The sequence below is a fragment of the Pelodiscus sinensis genome, chromosome 8 (genome assembly GCF_052426305.1).
Source record: "Pelodiscus sinensis isolate ZL-2025 chromosome 8, ASM5242630v1, whole genome shotgun sequence".
Lineage (NCBI taxonomy): Eukaryota > Metazoa > Chordata > Testudines > Trionychidae > Pelodiscus > Pelodiscus sinensis.
In genome coordinates this window covers 50,361,370-50,375,083 of record NC_143059.1, presented here as the reverse complement: position 1 = coordinate 50,375,083, position 13,714 = coordinate 50,361,370, and the positions used below count along the sequence as shown (strand labels likewise).

General features: G+C 39.3%; 1 protein-coding gene across 11 annotated transcripts in view; it reads left to right on the top strand.

Annotated features, from left to right (window-relative positions):
• PTPRE (protein tyrosine phosphatase receptor type E) overlaps positions 1–13,443 on the top strand; it is a 263,311-nt gene extending 249,868 nt beyond the window's left edge. For all 11 annotated transcript variants that reach the window (XM_075935266.2, XM_075935265.2, XM_075935272.2 and 8 more), the window contains 2 exons: positions 8,330–8,465; positions 12,206–13,443. In XM_075935266.2, coding sequence (XP_075791381.1) covers positions 8,330–8,465; positions 12,206–12,280 — 211 coding nt within the window. In that variant the 3' untranslated portion in view covers positions 12,281–13,443. The remainder of the gene's footprint in view (positions 1–8,329; positions 8,466–12,205) is intronic.
• The last annotated feature ends 271 nt before the right edge of the window (positions 13,444–13,714 follow it).

Genomic DNA, 13,714 nt, shown 5'->3' with positions numbered 1-13,714 from the left:
GTGCTGTTGTACCCATTCTTTCCCGCTGGTAGGCAAGACACACACAAATTGCTCCAGGGCTACCAGATCGGCTACCTATGCTGCCGTCCATTGGTCCAGCTGTAGCCACTGCCAGCAGTGATCCTGAATCCTCTGGGCCACGACTCTGGGCCTGGCTCCTGGCAGATACTGTTCATGGTGCAACTGCTAGCAGTACGTCTCAGGGCTGACCCTGGCTTAACTCAGGGGTACTCCAGTGCCTCATGAGGGTCCAGGTTCTGGAAGGTCATTTGGGATGGGCCTGTCAGGTATAGTGCCAGTACTGTGGCCCAGTGTTCCAGTGGCTATCCAGTGACAGCAGTGATCTGCTCAAATGTAACCAGGTGGGCTCCTGGGTCATCATGAGGTCCCATTTTTGTGAGGTGTATGGGCAACCTCAATGTGCCACCCTCAGCCCCATCTTCAGTTGAACTAGGGAGAGGAGATGATGCAGCCTGCCGTAATGCCATCATCTGCTGAACCAACTGATCCTGGTAGGCCTGCCGTTGGGCGGCCAGTTCCTTCAGTACCTGCTGCTGCTCCTGTTGTTGGGTCGCCTACAGTTGTTGCTGGATCACCATCTGCTGCTTCTGCTGGTTGTCCAGCCATCACTCAAAAAACTTGCTGGGATCCATCGCGTCTAACAGATATTAATAAAAAAAACCTCCTTCCCCCGTTTTTTCTCCCTCCCCCCTTTTTTTTAACCAGTCTCTTGGCAACTCAGTTCCATTCCTCCACAGTTCCCCGTGATCAGGAAGAGATCATGTTAAGTGCCCACATTCTCTACCAGTTTTCTTGGGGTGGGTGTGCCTGGTTCCTTCTTAAGCAGGGCTTTATACCTTTCGGGCCTCTCGGTGTGCTGCACCCCGTGAGTGTCTTAGTCTCTGTGGACCAGGTCCTCTCACTTTTACCCCTGCTCCTCTACAACGGTCTGGCCTTGCAGCCACAGTCCATACAATATCCCTCCTCTCAGGGTAGTAAGGCCTAGCAGCCAGTCTGTATCAGCAACTCAGTGCAGTAAGGCCTAACGGTGTCCATAGTCATAGTGGTAGCACCCCCTCCTTGGGAGTTAATGATGTAGGGTAGGAGGATCCGGGCATTCTCCACCGGGTCCCAGCCCTGGTCCCAGTCATCGGTGGGTATGTTCCACCATTAGCTCAGCGAGGAATCTGCCCAAAACATGCTGAGCTCTTAGGCTTTTTAACTCCCCACCCTGGGCTACTTCCTACCAGCCTCCCTGACATCGGCTTCTTCTCCAGTCTCGTCTGGACTGGGGGCTTCTCTGGCCATTCTCTGCTGGCTAGCCTTTGCTGTGCCACCCTTCTGCACCTCTTCTTCCAAGAGCTCCAGCAGCAGCTCCTTCCTCAGCGGTGGTCAGCCCTGACTGAGCGGCTCCACTGGCCCTTTTACTGGCCCTCCAGTTGGAGTATACCCAGCAGGGTGTGAGGGTGGGGCTCTCTGCTTCAGGCCCAGTGTGGGGTTGATACACCCTGTCACACTTCTCAATTATATAGATACATAAGTGCATATTTTGGAAAATTGGTTGCTATGCTTGAAAACTCTCACATCCATGTTCTTAAGGCTTTTGACTAGATCAGGCATGTCCAAAGTCCGGCCCGCGGGCCAATTGCGGCCCGTGTTCCGGTTTAATACGGCCCCACAGGTAATTTGGCAATATCTGTCTTTTATGGCCCCCAACGAATCCATATGTATTGAGATGAATACATTGTAAAATCTCAGTTAATGTCAGTTGGTCTAAATCAGTTATAAATATATTTGGACACAACATGTATACTTGGTGTTATGTTCCTGTTCATATTTTTTGAACTTAAAAGTTGACAGATTACATATTATTGGTAATAAAGGTTATGTACTTTACAATGTTCCTGACATATATTTCAGCTTCCTGGATTTTTTTTTCATCTGGCCTTCAGATATGAAAGGCAGAGTGATTTAACACCTGTTTAGATTTGTCATCCATGTGACGAAATGAAAAGTATGCTGTTTGCAATAAACTTTGCATAAGATAGTTAATTTGCATTTAATTTTAATGGTTCAAAGAATGTCAGGCAAAATGGTCGGCCCTCACGCATGTTCACTTCATCAAATCTGGCCCTCTTTGAAAAAAGTTTGGACACCCCTGGACTAGAGCCTTCTCTCAATACCTGTAGATTCAAATCTTGGAAAACCACCTAATGCATTTTAAGTCTAGCAGATGATTTTCCAAGATGCCTGTTAATGTGAGCCCATGAATTTTGAGGCTTAAACTCTAAGTCTTTAGGAATGTTCAGTGCAAATGTGAGCTTGAAATTTCAGTACCTGCTTGCCCAAGGCATAAAGTGATTTCCACATGCTTAAGATGGGAAGGAAGCCAAAGGGGCAGATTCCTCTTTTAAGTATGGGAAGTTCAGCTTTCATCTTCTTAGTAGAAGCATCCAATTTAGTATTTTTATCTATGAATGTTATGTCTGTAAAGTAGACAGACAGCTGCATACTTTTGATTATAATCTGTAACCTGCAGTAGCATACATTTAGTCAAGTATTTGGTTTAATTTTTTGTTTAAACCATATTGCACACAGAAAATTAAATGTCTAGTGTAGCAACTGTTAAAGCAGATTTCATGTGTTTTTTGATGGAGGAAACAGGACATTAATAATCATGGATGAGCTGTTTGTATGTAAATTACTATCAGTAAAAATTGGCTTAATAGGCTTTTCCTTAACCCTTAAAATATAGACACATTACTGGTTGATTTATCAACCAAAATTACTGTTTGTTATTTAGATTACTTGCAAATTAAATCAAAAATTGCTAAGAGCAAATCTGTTTAACATGCCTATGACTAATTAAATATTACAATGACGTTCTTAAAAACAGACCTGGACAATGAAAAGTGCTGAAGTGCCGGAAGTGACTAATTCTTGGAGGTTCATACATGAACAATGATTTTTTTTTTTAGCTGTGTCCCCAAAAAGGGCCACTGAAGAATTCCCATATATATGCTGGTGTTTACCTTGGTTTCTGAGAGTTGCATCTCTGATTGCAAGGGGGGATGCTGATGATTTACTGGGAAATGTCTAAAATTTACAGACTGTATGAAGTTAAAAGTGAAAATTTAAAATCCTTGGCCCCGATCATGTATCCTACCTTAATTGCAGTTTTGAAATGCCTCAGATGAGAGAAAAAGTGATGTGTGCAGTGGAGAGGTGGATGCTGGTTTAAAATGTGAGGAGAGCCAAGGTTATGATATTCCCTGCAATTTCATAAATAACTTACCAACAGAGGGAACATCTCACAGTGCGTGGGAGCAGTTCTTTCTCTGGCCAAAATATTTATTATCTTAGAAGGAAAAACAATCATTTTCACTGAGTGTGATGAAATGTCTTAAATAAAATATAACTCAAGAATTCTGAAGATATGAAATCTGACAGTGAAGAGAGAAGACATGGTTTTGTTACTTTATTTCATATTTTTATAAGGAAATTTATCATAACCCAGACTTTGCCCTCTCATTTCTGGTGCAGTTTGTGAATTGTTTTTCAATCTCTAATATTTGGATATATGTAGGTAAAGAGATTGTATTACTTAGGATTTATTCCTACTTTTAAACAATAATATAGTCCTACTTGTGAGATGAGAATTGTTGAAAAACTAGAATATATTTTTCTTCCATCATAATATTAGTGCCCTAGAGATCAACAATAGGAGATTCAGTGTCTTCTCGCACAATATAATTTTCTTTTTTTAGTCCTGACCTACTAGAAGCCCCTCAAGTGACTGCATGGGGCGGGGGGCGAGACCAGTGGTTGAAAGCTCTTTCTTAACGTTGGGATTTTTGCAAGTAAATTAATGCAGCTCTTATTAGCATTAATTCACCTTCTGTCCCCTTCCACAATATTGAATGTGCCTCTTTCCAAAGGACAGGTATGGTAGCAGAACCTCTGAGAGCACAGCTTCACTGCCAGGGACACTGGAAGAGGGGGCAGTACTAACTGCAGATTCACAGGGCTGCTGAGCAAATGACTGTGTGGGTGCTAATGCATGTATGTTTGTATTCCAGATCTATTGAGTTTGGCAAGCAAACATTGCGTGGCAAATAGCCCATAGTAGGGGAAAATTAGACCTGTTGTTGTTATCTCTTTATAGCCCATAAATGAATTTCTATATGTATCTGAAATTATTACATTTTTCTTTGACAAGAATTTATAAATAGCATTTAAAATAAAATAATAGCATTTTTAAATACAGTTAAATCTCCTTGGGCTAAAATGTGTATTTGAAGAAGGGCTTCATGTCTTTAGGTACCACAAATAGATACAAAGCAAACACAGTTATAAAATACTGCAATTAATATTGAAAAAACTAAAATAAATTCAAATAATGTATCATCATTTTACTAGATTATTCCAGATTTTCTGCTGGAATTTGTTCATATCCCTGGAGCAAGTCCTTGGAGTTTAGCTTGAATAAGAATAGAGGTACCTGTTCCTGAACTCCTTGCTAAGGTCTCATTGAAGTTAATGGGTGTTTTGCTAGAATGAGGTATGTGGGATTTGGCCAGTTGTGTCTTGTGAGTGCTGAAAATTCATGGTATATCTGTACATTGACACTGCATCTTTGTGAATCTTAGAATTTAAGCCATGATTATTTTGAAAAACTCTTTAGTTGCTTTATATTGGTGGTATGATATGGACTATAATATGGACTATAATCTAAAGACTTCTAAAGCAGAAGTCCTGCTGCATTGGCCACTGGCTAATAGTTACAGTGAAATCCTTTGCTTTTAAAATCTTATTTTATATTGTGTGTAATATTCAGTATTCAGGTGAGAATTTTGTTTATGTACATCCAGTAACTTCCTCATTGCTGAGGATACAGACTGGGCAAATGGATTACCAGCCCAGTGAATCAATGGAGTTAGGTCATGGATGATTTTGACTCTCCACATTTAAATAAAACAGTAATGTAATAAAACAAATTAAGTTGTATTATTTGTATGTTACTATTTAGATTATATATTACCAGTTTTCAGAACACAGGTTTCTATTAATTTTCCTCATTCTATTTGCAGAAGATTTAAGAACAGCAAGGACTGACCACAACAGTTGAAATGGATAATAAAAATATCAAACTACATAATATTTAAGGGTTTTATTAAAGATGTTGCCCATGGACAGTTTTTATAATTCTAGTTTCCTAGTCCTCCCTAGTGTCTTTGTAGCTGCTCTTGGTTCTTGGTCTGTTCCTCTCTGAAGCTGCCTGAGCTTTTCTCTTCTTCATTTCTTCTCATCTGCAGCAGCATGCTCTTATTGATGTTAGAGAAGAAACAGGAGAGACAGGAGCAGATGGGCTAAACAGAATTGCTTTATTGCCCAGGCACGTTTACCTCAGATATTCAACACAACATCCAAGTGGCAACAATTTGGCAACAATTACACCCTTCTATCTTTTAGGATGTTAATTCACACGTCTATCGCTACTTTCCCTAAAACCTTATTTGGTATGTTAACTCCCATACAATGAATATTAATAAGCAAGTGATGAATATTATTATACCCACCCCTAATTACTATTCACAGAATTTCTAATTAAATCAACACTTACCTATGCTACAAACTTTCCGAATCAGTGGGTTACAGAGGTTACAAGAAAAGTAACCCTGAAATATTTATACAGAGCCAGTGAGGGTAGATAAAAGATGCAACAAAGTAGAGCAGCTGCATGCTTATCTATTTTTCTAGGCCACAGAAATGAAGGGAAATAGCATATTTATACATCAGAGAAGATAATATCTGCTTTCGCCGGACCTTAATCTATCTTTCCAGACTGCAGAAACAAAGGGAAAAATATGCTTAAGGGCAATGCTTGCTGTGGCTGACCCTTACTGCTGTCTCAGACCCCTATTGATTTTACATATCCCAACAATTGACAGTACAGTAGTGGAATCTAAGGACCCTCCCCCACACATTTTATTTTCTGTAGCCACTTCAGGTTTCATTTGCCTTTGATTCTTCCATCCTTTAAGAAACAATATTATTCTATGAGCCAAATTTAAAGAGGTCATTATCCTAAAAGATTTTATCTTTTAAAACTGTTTAGATTCAGTAAGGGATTGCTGAGGAAAAGAAAGGAAAACAAATATGAAGGGGATAGTACTGTACTGTAAACCATACAGCATATATTTTTCTCATGTATTTCTAAGGAAAGTTGAACCTACATGCAATCACAGTTGAGTTGACTTATATTACTTTTTTGCCCAAAGAATTTCTCAAGTAGGGGCAGGAGCAAGGAGAACAGATAATGTGGGGTGGAATAAAAGGAATACTACATTATTGTTGTTGTTTAGACATAGGGAGCTAATGGCATTTTTAACTATTTCTGTGTACAGGTTTACAAAGTATTTCATAATATTATATTCTTATAGCATTTTTAATATTACTGAAGCAATGGACCTATTCCAGAATGAGACATTCACCAATCTTTTGAGGCAGTTTTTCTAGGGATTAGCTAATTACACATCTATCTGATTCTTCTTAGATTTTGCAGCTGCCTTTAATCTGATAAAAGTAGTTGTCTATAGGGAATCACACAACTAATATATTTTACCTGTTCACTTTTCCTCCTACCAGGCCGTAATGTATCCAGCTGAGGATATATGCATTTTACTTAGTCTTTTCATAAGGACATGCTCATCAGAAAGATTTTTTTATTTGATGGAGATAGAGTAAGAGCATTGACCAGTAAAAGCAGTGATAGTAATTACAATTCATCTTGCTTATAAATGATTAAGATATATTAAACAATGAATTATTTTGTATTTTTATTTGGTTTAGGGACATAAATTAAACTTGTCTGTCTTTCATTTAGCCTCATCACAAATCCCAAGAATCATTCTAGTTTGTATGACTATTCTCTCATGTGACTGTGTGCCTCACAGTTCCTTATCACTGGTAGTTGGCCTCTTCTAATTGTAACTAGTTACTTTGAACCAACGTGAAATTAGGAGGCAAAATGTCAATTAATCTTTGACATTGGTCATTAGTCAAATAGCAGTAAAAGGAGCTCTTTCACTAGTAATGTTGGCAAGCCTCTTACCAGCTCCTAAAATTTGAAAAACAAGGGAAATGTCAGTGGAAGGGTAAAATGTTGACACAGTCACTTGGTACACTCAGTGACAACTGTAGATATGTACTAAAGTAATGCTATTTTACATGATCAGAACTACATTTTAGACTAGATGGATTCTGTCCATAATAGTATTTAGGAATACTGTACTACTTTTTATTTTAATATATAATACAAAGTATCAGTTTGGATTCACAGTTTCAGACTTGGTAGTGGCAGTAAAATGTTAATTTGTATTAAATTGAGGATAGAGTTGAATCTGTAAGAGGAAATGAGAGTCAGACACACTAAAAATAAGAAAATAAAAATGAGCAACTCTGGTAAAGTAGTCCTGGACAAAACAAGAACAATGCAGGGAAAAACTTTGAGTACAGCAGCAGCAATAAGGCCAGAGTCGGACAGTTGGGATAACCCAATTGTCCTATTGGATAATCAAATATGAAATCTTCCTAGCTTCTAGACATGTGATCAGGAAGTGGGGGGAGTGGGGAACCCAGGACTAACCAATCCCATCATATCTCATAATTTAGAACAATTAGCAGTTGCTGGTTAAGAGAGAGACATAGCTCGAATAATGAGGAGGTATATGGCAGGAATTAATTGCATTGGCTGGGATGTGCAATGATGGTTACACTGTGTGTCAGTGCACTATATCAGGATTCAGCTATTAGCAGTTCACTTTCATAAGCAGCAAAGAATCTGCCCAAATCACTTCTGGGTATCTTTATTAAAGATAAAACAGTGATGGTAGTGTCAGTACCATAAATTCAATTGGTTTGGAGACAAATACAGATTAGAAAACAGCTACACATCTACAGGACTATGTCCCTAGTTCTACAAACATATACATGTGCTTAATTTTATGCACACAGATAATGCATTTGATTTCTATGGAGCTGTTCACTTGTATAAATAAGCATATAAGTGTTTGCAAAATTCAGATCTTAATCAAAACTGGTCTGGTCAAAAATTAATTTTTATTAATTCTTGATCATAAGATGGAAAGTTATGCCATACAAATGACTGGTAATAAAATTAGTAAACGAGAGATTTTTAGTCCGCTAATAACAGTATTGAATATTTTGCATTAATTATTATGCAAAGCATCTTTGTTGCTCATTACTGTAATTTGGAAGAGTATGTTTTGATATTTTATTAAGCAAAAGAAATATGTTTGTCTTGCAGTGCTGGAGCTGGAAGAACAGGTACATTCATCGCACTCAGCAATGTTCTGGAACGAGTAAAGGCTGAGGGGCTCTTAGATGTGTTTCAAGCTGTGAAGAGTTTAAGAATGCAAAGGCCACATATGGTGCAAACGCTGGTATGATATTTAAGAATCTTTGTCAAATGATGTAAGTTTTGTAAATGTTCTACTGGAAAGAACAAAGGCTCGTTTTACCAGTTACAACAGATGTAATACTATAGGACTGGTGTTAACAACTATATATTTAGGTTGAGAGAGGTATTTCATTACAAAATAATAATACAGATGTTTATGATAGGCTTTCAAAAAATTAACATGGGGTAAAAATTCCTGTGTTTGCTGTTCAGCCAACTTCTGATTATTTTTAATTTTATTTATTTATTTAGTAGAGTAGGGTTGTTATGGATTTTTTTAAAAAAATCCATAGGAACATTCTTGAGCTACCATGATGGAAGCAGTGGCTGGAGCCAGGGCCTTTTAAATCACTGATAAAGCCCTGGGTGGCATGCTCCAGCCAGCCCAGATGGGATGACTGAGGGAAGCTAGCCCCAGCCCCACCTCTTCCACTTGAAGTCCCGTACCTTCTGGGGGCAGGGAGCCACATACCCTCTTTGCTCAGGGGTCTAGCAAGTCTCTTCACAGCCCTGATATACTTTGCATTTCTAGGACTTTACATTCAGCAGTCTCAAACTGCTTTACCGACAGTAGTCTCAAAACATTCTCTGAGGTACATTTTTCATTCATTTTACAGGTAGGCAAACTGAGGTACAGAAAGGTTAAGTGACTTGTCCAAGAGCACACAGGGACTCTGTGACAGATGCAACAATAGAGCCAACATCTTCAGAGATCCCAGAGACCTATGATTTAAGCATTATTATGGTTGTGGAGAAAACATTCAAAACATGAGCTGAATGTAATGCAGAGATGTCTGCCGCAGTCCAAAACAGCAACTCTAAGCTGTGAATCTTCCATTTGTTAAATGGGAGTGAATGCAGATCCCAGTGTTGATACTTTACTGCTGTCAACATTAACTACCAAATGGTGTAGGAATGAAAAAAGTATCATATCATGAAGATTCAGAGATTCATATGCCTCCCTCAGAGGGCCAAAGAACTAGCGAGGGGATCCTGGAAGATACATACATTTAAGATGGATAGGCCTTTAATGACACATGGCAGCATTGCTTGCGGGGGAGGGGGACGAGGAAGGGAAGTAGAATGGTTTCATTTTTCTGGAATGGAACTAGAGTTGCCAGACATCCAATTTTCAACTAGAATGTCCGGTCTAAAAAAAGGGGCCCAGGTGACTCCAGTTGGCACCGCTGACCGGGCCATTAAAAGTACATTCAGCGTTGCAGCTTGGCCCCAGGGCTAAAGCAGGCTCTCAACCTGCAAACTCTGTGTGGCTCCCAGGTCCCTGCAGCCCCTAAGAGTGGGGGAAAGGGCTTCTTGCACTGCCCAGTGCCAGTTCAGTAGTCCCCATTGGATGGCAGCTACAACCAGTAGGAGCTGAAGGGATGATGCCTGCAGGTGTGAAGGCAGCATGTAGAGCTTGCCTGGCTGTAAATGTACCTAGGAGTCATAAGGAGCTGTCAGTTGCTTCCTCGGACCTGTGGTAAGCACTGCTGGGACCCCCACCACCTCCCAGCATCACAATTCCATCGCCCAGAGCCCCCTTCTACACCCTGAATCTCTCATCCCCAGCCCCACACCACATCTGCACCTCCAGCCAAAGCCCTCCCCTCCCCTGCTCCCAAGTTCCCTGATGCATCCCAAAGCCCTTTCTTGCCCCTGGAACCTCTCATTTCTGGCCCCACCAGGGCTATGTCTAGACTGCAGGCTTCTTTCGAAAGAGCATCTTTTGAAAGATCGCGTCTAGACTGCAGGCGGATCTTTCGAAAGAAAAATCCGCTTTTTCGAAAGAGAGCACCCAGCGAGTCTGGATGCTCTCTTTCGAAGATGGCCTCTTTACATTGAAGAACGCCTTCCTTCGAAAGAAGAACTTTCGAAGGAAGGCGTTCTTCCTCGTGAAACGAGGTTTACCGCCATCGAAAGAAAAGCCGCGTTCTTTCGAAATAATTTCGAAAGAACGCGACTTGAGTCTGGACGCAGGGGAAGTTTTTTCGGGAAAAGGCTACCTTTCCCGAAAAAACCCCTGATTCTGGACATGGCCCAGGAGCCCACACCACCAGCCAGGGTCCTCAGTTTCCCCGTGCAACCCAACCCCTCACCAGTCCAAAGCCCCTTCTGTACCTCAAACCCCTCATTCCCATTCCAGAGTCCACATCCCCACCTGGAGCCCTCTTACCCCTTCTACACCCCAACCAGCAGGGCTCACCAAGCAACAGCGAGCCCTGCTTGCCAGCACAGACTGTGCTGCGCAGCCCCTCCAGCTTAAAATCTACGTGCCATGGGTGAGTAGATTGAATCATTTGTCGAGTCCTGCCAACCAGTGTTCCCTCTAAGATTTTCCAACCACGGGCAAAGTGAGTTTTGGCTTGTGCACCAATATTGAGGTCACGTGCGCTGGTTTGGAGGTGTGCCACTGTGGCACCCAGTTTATTAACACACACACGTTCCCGGCCACTGCAGCAGAAACCTCCCCTCCCCTGCCAAGCAGCATGTCCCATTCCTAGCCCCTGCCACATGGCAGACCCAGCCACCAGAGCAGCCTCCCTGGTCACGGCAGATCCCAGCCCCTCTCGTCCCCCCCGCCCCAGCAGCTCTCTTACCATGCTATCTCAGCTAGCCTCACCCACTGGAGCAGCCGCCTGCCGTGCGGCCCTCCAAAGGAGGTGGGTGGGGGAAGAATTTTTTGTGAATGGCTGTGCAGACATGCACCTTAATGGGATCTATAACCCCAGCCTGGTGAAAGTGAATGAAGGTGGGGGAGAATGAGTGATGGAGAAAGGGAGAATGGAGATAGCAGAGATGGGGCCTCAGAAAGGAGTCGGGAAAGGAGTGTTTGGTTTTGTGCGATTACAAAGTTGGCAGCCCTAAATCAGACTTAGCTTTCAAAAGTTTGGAAAACACTATATTATGGGTCTGTGACTTTGGAAGAAGGTGAGGTCAGTGTTAACACTGGGAAGAACAAGAAGAAAATATATAGTGTTGCTAAATGCTGTTAAATAACTTACTTAGAAGTGACTGCATTTGAATTATAATTGGGAAGAGGTAGATACACATTTCATTTGTAAATTGGTTGGGTTTTTGTATGTGTGTAAACATATGAGAGAAAATATTCATACTGTTAGTTCTTTGGGGCAGGGACTCAATAGTGCCATATTGAGTTACTTGAATTTTGTATGCAATAATACATACTGTAATAATAATAAAAATAAATGTACGCATAGAGAATTTGTAAAATGCTAGGCCCTATTAACCCAGTTCTGGAAGGTGTTGAGCACCCCCATAGCTCATTTTGACATCAGTGTAATTGAGTGCTTTGCACATCCTAAAATGTATTTTGCACTTTGCAGGACAGGGCTCAGTGGTTTGCACATTCTTTCATCTTGTAGATGTGTATTAAGTTTAGAGGGGAAAGCCTCTTGTGGACAGCCTCTATTTCATCCTTTCAGTTCTGTCATCCTCCTTGAACTTACTGTCACGGTCAGCTACATGAAAGTAGTATCAGTTAATAAAGGCCATGGAACTTGCAAGCTAATAAAACTGGACATGAAGTCTTTTTTGTGCAAAGAGCATTAATATAAAAATTAGCATTAACAGGGTTTGTTTTGTCATAAACTTGTTGTGGTACAATTTGAATATGTTGCATCCTACATATTTACCTATGTCTGATTATTCTAATTTAATCATAATATACAAAGTAAATCTGAATTTCTTTTTTTATTTTTTTAGGAACAGTATGAATTCTGCTACAAAGTGGTACAAGATTTCATTGATATATTTTCAGATTATGCTAATTTCAAATAAAACTTCCTGCCTTATTTTTTATTTAATAGTCTGTATAAAGATTTGTAAATTGTTAATTTATATCATATTTCCTTTATAATAATTCCTACTGTAAATGATATTGCCTATGTATGTTGCTTTAAAAGTCACACTTGCTGTATAAAATTATAAATTACTCAAATATAAATATCTTTTAAAAGCTAATTATAATAAATGTTCATATACAAAATATCAATATATATGTTGTTATTGTATACATTTTTAACCAAATCTTAGTTTAATTTCTTTCTTTCCATTTTCAAAAAAAGTAAAGTGTTTATCAATATAAATTTTAATTCCCACGTTTACCAGCCCCTAAATTGTACAAAACTATTTTTAAATGTATATTAAATAGTGAATCAAAGATAACATGTTTTAAAGATAAATTATTATTCTGAGTGTTACCCTTCTTATACTGAAGTCAGTTACAAACAACTGATTTCATGAGTAATAATGCTAATTAGGAGCCAGAGTCTCATACACTTACTCATTTTCAGTAGCACCTCACTCTATAAATAGTGCCACTGAAGTCAATTAGACTGTTCCTAGAGTAAGGTGCTATTCAATGTGAGTAACAGTGCCTGAGTATGGGGTTTGGAGTATAACAACATATGCTGCAGTTGCAACTTAAAAACAAAATCTAACAGCCAGGTTTTGTAAAGCCAGTACACAGCTCTATTTCAAGTTAAGCTGTTAGAAATAATTCCATGTAAATACAGTTTAGTAAGTTATTTGATTTGTGTCATTTTGAAAGTTCATTTTACTTTGCTTTTTTATTAAATGTAATGTATTTTTAAAATGTTCCTGACTGAAATAGTTTTGTAATTTATGAGTAACTTTATCACTATTTTGAAAATCTTTTGCATGTCAGAAGATTAAATTTTGCTCTTGAATACTTTTGCTATACCTGAGCTTCTGTTAACTATTGCAAGAAACTTTATTCCTGTTGCCACAAACAGACATAGAGCTTGATATATGTATAGTACAGAAATGGACAGACTCTCTGCTTGAATGGAATATAAAAGCAACTTCTTAATTTTTTTGAAACAGCTATTTAATATTGAAATCCTACTGCTATCAACAGTAAAGGTTGCTGATAGGATGTATGTTCTTAAAATAATATCTTCATAGTTAAAAAAGCAGATCTTTCCCCAATAAAAAAGGGGGTAAATATGTGTGCATGTGTATATATAATGAAATATTTCATAGACCTGAACAGAATTTGAGGGATGGAAAACACAAAAGACACAAAGTATCTGAATGTTGAATTTTTACAAATATCTTTCTCATCCTTTAAAAAGCTTATATAAATTAATAAGCACAAATAAATATGAAAATATCTAATGTTAATATCTAATATGCAATAGTTCTGTCTTGTTTAATTGGTTGATTTTTGAATGCAAACATAAAAGCCTT